The 7,046-nt window shown below is 42.7% G+C and overlaps 1 protein-coding gene across 1 annotated transcript in view; it reads left to right on the top strand.

The window, feature by feature from the left end:
- Nucleotides 1-2,772, top strand: part of LOC146868343 (uncharacterized) — a 155,329-nt gene extending 152,557 nt beyond the window's left edge. The window contains exon 50 of the mRNA XM_085624110.1: nt 2,348-2,772. Within this exon, the coding sequence (XP_085480236.1) occupies nt 2,348-2,509 (162 nt within the window). The 3' untranslated portion in view covers nt 2,510-2,772. The remainder of the gene's footprint in view (nt 1-2,347) is intronic.
- The last annotated feature ends 4,274 nt before the right edge of the window (nt 2,773-7,046 follow it).

Genomic DNA, 7,046 nt, shown 5'->3' on the forward strand with positions numbered 1-7,046 from the left:
TCAATCCCCTTACTGAATGTTTTCTCACTTTCTCTATCCTATTCCCTCTCCTCCTACTTTGCTTAGTTCTTTAAATGTACAAAATCAGAAGAACTTCCAAGCATGCTCTAGAAACAAAGGAGGTGTCATATTTGATCTCAAAACCTTCCTTTCTATTCATTTATGGAGTGTGTTTTAACAGCAGAAAGGTAGGATGGGGTGCTTTCAGGATCTTTGGTACCAGGTATTGGGTCCAGGCACCCTAGTACTGATGAACTGGGACCTAGGAAAGGGAGACAGGCACCTCTCCAAAGAGAGGGACTTAACTAAAGCCCTATTTATCTCCTTGAGGAATTTCCTCTAGAAGTTCTAGAAGTCTATTTAGCAGGCACCTGCTCCTTGGGGTTCCACAGCAGGATCATCCTTATGTGGTACAGTACAAATCTATTCAGGAATGAACAGGTCATTCAGTGCCTCAGGTACCAACACTGCAGCTTGGTTCCAACATATACTCACAAATGTGGGTATCAGGAGCTTTTCCCTCCTGAGTGGGTGGCAGAAGCCTCAGGAACAGAAGTAGCTACCCTATTACTGGTACTGATAAATGCTGCCACTTCTGATACAATCCCTAGTCCCAAATACCCTTTAATTAAATAAATGTGACATTTTCCATCCACCTTCAAAGTCCAGGATCACCTTTGATACCAAGCCTCCTCAGGGTTATCGAGAAGAAATGTTTTCCCACGAATAAATGTAATTCAGAAAAAAGACAACTCACAGGATTAAGGTTTGCCAGTTACAAGACATTGGTCTTGTAAGGGTCAGCTGCAGAGAACTGTTTGTTGCATGCCATGCAACCGCCTGAAGCATGTTGTAAACAGAGAGAGTGGCATGGGGAATCAATATCTTCCTCATCCAAATAAGCTTAAAAAAAGTAGCATAATGCGCCCCTTCTAGTGAGGGGAGGCAGCGGGGGGAGAAGACCAGCAGTTTCTGGAATAGGGAAGCAAGGGAGTAGCCAATCCCTGAATCCCGCCTATTTGGCATAAATGAAAGGAATTAGGTGAAGCAGAGGATGATGCCTTTATGGAGCTTATGCATGTGGAAGGAGGCTTGAGGAAAGGTGTCCCATACTTCTTAAAGCGGCAGTGCTCTTTTTGAGACCCTTAAGGAGGACAGAGTATTAACTTCCTTTAAAACTCCATGGGGCATATGTATCAAACGATCTTGTATTCGCAAAGGCTGCGATTCGTAAAAAAACAGCGTTTGCGAATACAAAATCGCAAAATGCGATGTATGAGCCATTTTCGCATCGCATTATTAAGGACTCGCTAATTTTGCGATTCCTTAATTTTGCGTAAGCATTTAAGGAATTGCAAATAGCCATTCCTTAAATGCTATGTAACAAGCACCCAAGTTGTGCGATTTCTCCTTAAGAAATCGCAAATTACCACCAACTTCAAGTTGGTGGTAATTTGCGAGTTCTTTGACAAATGCACTTTTTGGCATTTTTCAAAGTGCCATGTGGTGCACATACACGCCCTTAGGGCATGTATGTGCGCCATATGCGCACACATGCTCATTTCAGGGGTGCATCAGGGTGCCCTTATGACACCCTTGCACCTTTGAAATTATTCTTCGTTTACGATTCTCTAATTGCGAATCGCAAATTGAGAATGACTTCCCATTCATTCCTATGGGCCTCCTGGCCCATAGGAATGAATGGGAAGGTATTCCTTAATTGCAATTTCGCAATTTGCTAATCGCAATTAAGGAATAACAAGAAATCGCAAAATATTTGCGAATTTTTAAATACATCCCGTTTTGCGATTCTCAAATAGCGATTCTCAAAAAATCGCTATTTGAGAATCGCAATAACGGATTTTGATACATATGCCCCCATATTTCTGTGATATGATCCCATGATGGAGGTTATCTTCTTTGTGACATCTCTCAGATTAGGCCCAAAGCAAAATCTTAATTGTGTGAGGGTTCAACAATGGCAGTTCAACACAACTTACATATCAATTTTATAACAGCTCAGGTTGTGATAGACTAGACATCGATCTTTCAGTTTGTAAATAGAATATCTGTGGATTAAGTGACCAAATGCATGATAGAGTTAGAAGAGGATTGTACAGTCCTTTAAAAAATGCAGTCTAACAAAGGAACTGGTTAATCGTATTCAGAAGGAATATTTTATGAAGTTGCTTAAATATTGTTTGCATTAGTCTTTCTTTAATTTTGTTGGTCAAGAGAACATGTGTGTCTTTAAGGAGGAGGAGTGGGTAAGAGGTCAATTTAAGTGAGTACTATTTGATGTAAATAACGCTGTTCATTTTATTTCTTATTTTGCCTTGTAATGCAGGACATTCCGGCCCTAGACATGGCAAAAGAAACAGTAGAAGAAGAGAAGAAAACTGGGTCTTGCCTCAGCATCAGCATCCCTGCCTTTTTTCGTAGATTTGGAAGAAGAAGAAGGAACAACAATGTAGAACATCTCTTAGAGGAGGGACAAGAACTGGAATGAAAGACTGTCAGGGCAAAGGAACCAAGTCCATAGTGCTTTCAATGAAAAAAAAATGATCACCTCCACTTTTTATATCTCATTTTTAATTAAGCGTCAACAAACGCAAAGTAAAATTGCTAATATTCCTTCAGCATATTCGGGGATTTGTACTACAAATACCCTCTGTTTCATAAAGGGAGTCAATGAATATAGAGAAAGAAAGTTTTAATGTAGACTTGGATGAGCCAATGGGCTTCTTGTGTTACGCAACTCCGAAAACACAAAATGTGAACCTTTCCTGTCTGTAATCATGCCCTGCTCAGCAGTGGCTGTATTTAAAAAAAATAAGAATATATTCCACTTCGGAAACTGAAATTCTCTCAACGGAGTAAGCAGATTTGTGTCTCAGAAGGTTTTCTGCAAGGTATCTGAGTGAAAATCTCCAACTCTTCTGTCGTGTCTGTGAGGAGATCTCTTCCAAAGTGGCGGCGTTCTCCATACTCCTACGGAAACGTTTTTGTAGAAAATGTGAATGGGACCTTGGAGAGTAGCTATAAAATGGGGAATATTTACACATTAATAGGAGGAGTTTAAGACAATTTAAGTGGGGTTTAGAGAGGGGCAGAAAGGATTTTAGGGAGAGGCATGCTAATGTACCACTCACAAAAGGGTGAGACCATTGTTATTCACAAACTGAATCTAAAGGTACTGCAACCCTAAAGGTCTCAAAGCAGTATTAAATGTACTCCAGCCCAACTTTGAGGCGAGTATAGCACCAAACATGGTCACTCTCAGGTACTGCAGCATACTCCCTTAGAACATTCAGTAGTCAGTGACTTAATCCAACCTAACGCAGATCTAATTTAGGAAAGAGTTGAAGACACACTTTTTTAAAGAACACTACATCACAATGCAGTAACAATCCAATGAGCGCATTCTTCTCCTATCATTTGTTGATTTTATGCTTATCTTTGACCCTGTACAGCACTTTATTGTCTTTTTGACTAGATTCATGCTATACAAATACCATATATATATATATATATATATATATATATATATATATATATATATATATATATATATATATATATATATATATATATTTAGATATATAGATATATATATATATACACACACACACACACACACAGGCATACATACGTACATACATGTAACACTCCAAATTGCATAATAAATTAAAATATATATTTATGTATATTCAATGAGAAAAAAAACAAAGGTTAAAGTAATGTTATAATTAGGTGAATATGTCGGTGACAATATTAAAATTTTGGACAAAAAAAACACAGAGATACACCGGTTATTGTTAACAGAGCTAACTATAAATTGCGACCCTGCCATGCACTGCTTCGGACATCACATAATACATCACTCAAGACATGTTCCGTGACATTATTTATAACATCACTGATGACATCTCAAATGACATAATTGATTACATCACTGATAACTTCATCCCAGCTTCTCTTGTACATATTACTCTGTAAATTAATATGGCATTAGAGGCCTGAAAGTAAGTACAAAATAGCACAGAATAATAAAAAGCATTGTTAATGCCATCACTGATACACCTTCCTTAGATGTAGCAAGTCTGTGTTATGTGCAACATTGACCCTATACCGTACACTTCACGGGTTCACATTAACGATCAACCAGACATATATGGGAAACTCTCATTGTACATGGTGTTCAATATGTATACAACTGTTCAGAGAAAGTCAAGTTCCTCAAGATGCTCAACGTCTGTTCCAAAATTAATGCCCTACTACGGACAGCTCTGATCTGTATCAAACCCCTCACAGTCACTGAACCTACATTGAGAAATGAAGTTGATATGAGTAGAGAAGTGGGTACTGTAAACAGTATTAGTCTATGGAGAGAGTTTACTCTGTACCACACTGGTTGCAGACAGTGAAACCCTCGTGAGAAATACACTACACAGTATTAGAAAGTATCTACTAAGAACAGTGTACACTCTATGCAACACTTGTCAAAAAAGACACTATTCGCTTAAAATAAGCAAGGTCTGAAGATGCTAAAGATCGTACTACCTGCAACCTTCATGCATTGGTAAAAAGTTTACAGATGGCCCATCTTTGGAAGCAAAAGAAGCCCATGAACATAGATTAGTACCTGGTGCACACAGTCTTCTATGTTATATAGAAATTGTCATGCTGAGAGGATTCAGTCTAATACCCAAGGCTGCTTACAAGTCTTGGTATTTACTACGTAGAATCTTTGCCCTTTTGGGACTGCACACAAGGTTATCCTTCAATACAAAGATATATAAAATGTTCGATACCGCTACACACCTGTGATGCATTAGAAGCACATGCATTTGGTAAACACTTACACCCATTAGCTGGACACAGGATAAACAAAAATAGGTAGAAAAGTATTATGGTAGCTACCCGCTACTGTATAAACAATAAAACAAATTCATTGGATGATGTCATCAGTGATGTCATTAATCATGTCATAGAACATGTTACGAGTGATGTAATATGTGTTGATCATAAGAGGTGAAAGGCAGGGGCGCAACTTATAGTTAGCTCTGCTAACTATAACCAGTGACTTTCTGTGGATCTTTGAGTTAAAAACATTAATGTTGTCACTCACATATTCACCTAACTATAACTTTACTTTAACCTTTGTTTTTACAGTGGATTTCTAAGCTGTTTTTAACCCTAGTTTTTTTCAGTAAATTTCAAGTTTTTTAAACTTGAAGTAATATTTTATTGCCATATGTAACGGTAATCCCCTGTGCCCACGGACTTTGGCTGCCAACCCCACGCTGAGCATGGGCTTTCATTGCGTGGGGTTGGCCGCAGGGCCTGTCTTGCAGCTGGGTCCTGTTTGCAAATCCCTGAAGGCAGCCAACCCCATATTGCGCACAGCCTTTGTTGCATGCAGCGTGGGGTTGGCCTTCTGGCCCATGGACCCCCTTTCCTGGGGCCAAAACATAAATATTAAGGGGAGGGGGTGTGCAGCCCCCTCCCAGAGCCTTAATTGGCCCCAGAGACCTTATCCCCTGGTGCCAGTTCCAATCAAACTTGGAGGGGGGCCATGTGAACCCACTTCTCACTGCTTAAAAGGCCCTGGGGACCCTATCATCTGAGTCCAAATACAATTAAACAGGGAAGGAGGGCATGCAGCCTCTCCCCAAGCCTTAATTGTGAACAGGGACCATATCCTCCGGGGTCAAATGCAATAAAAACAGGGGGAGGACCATGCAAAATCTAAGGGGATGGAGGACGTGCAGTCCTCTTCCATGAGCCTTATTAGGCCCCGGGGAGTCCATCCTGAGGCCTTTTTTTTTAAAGAGGAGGGGAGCTACATGGCCTCCCTCCCAGAGCCTTACCAGGCCTCGGGGACCCCATCCCCGGGGCCAATCTAATTAAAAAGGAGAGGGGGCATACAGCCCCCCTGCGTGAGCCTTAATAAGCCCCGGGAACCACATCTACCGGGGCCAAATACAATAATAAACAGGAAGGGAGCCTGTGGGGCTTCCCTCCACAAGCTCTTTTGAGCCCTGCGGACCTCATCCCCAGGGCTAAAATGTAAGAGGAGGGGGTCCAGTGGCCTCGCTCCCCAAGCTTTATTAGGCCGGGGATCCAATTCCCTAGCTTTTTTATGTAAAATGGGAGGGGTCTGCATGGCCCCCTCCCAAGCCTTATGAGGCCTTAGGGGCCCAAGACTCCAGTTCCCACGCCAACTAAAAAGGGGAGTGGGGCATGCAACCCCGGCCCCTCCCCAAGCCTTATTAGGCAATGGGGACCACATCCCCTAGGGCCAAATACAATGAAAACTGGGAGGGTGGCCATGCGGCTCCCCTCCCTGAGCCCTTATATTTGTTTAAAAGGGGAAGGGGCTGCCTGGCCACCCCCGAACCTTATCAGGCCCGGGGGACCACATCCCCTGGCCAAATTTGATAAAACAAGAGGAGGGTGGTGTGCGGCCCCCCTCCCTGAGATGTATTAGGCCCCCTTGGACCCCCATCCCCTGGGGCAAGTAATTAATAAAGAGAAGGGGCATGTGGCCCCTCTTCCAAAGCCTTTATAGACCAAGAAGACCCCATCCCCGGGAGCTGTAACTTTTTTAAAAAGGGAAGGGGCCCGAAGCTCCCCTCCCTGAGTCTATTTTTGCCCCTGGGACGCCATCTCTCGGGGCCCGCATCAGTTATAGGTGGTTGTCCAGGTGCCCACCCTGGGCACCTAGTAACCAACACGTTGGGGGCCTCAGGAAGCCCCAGTGCACCAGCCGGCTCCCCGCATGGTGCAGGAGCCATCATTGCTCCCGTCCGGAGGGAGCAGCTGTCTTTGCTTGCTCCCTCCAGGTAGGAGCAATATGTTGTTCTATTTTCCTACCTGCATCAGTTCGAGGGTGGTAACAGATCACAAGTCTGCTCCCAGCTGGTGAGAGCATGTTTGAATCGCCCGCTGCCTGGGAGCAGACTTGGGGCCTGATTATGACTATGGGGGTCCTTGGACTGCCATACTCTCAGTGGCGTTCTGTGACCCACTATATTGGCTGT

Source organism: Triturus cristatus, chromosome 1_2 (genome assembly GCF_964204655.1).
Source record: "Triturus cristatus chromosome 1_2, aTriCri1.1, whole genome shotgun sequence".
NCBI lineage: Eukaryota > Metazoa > Chordata > Amphibia > Caudata > Salamandridae > Triturus > Triturus cristatus.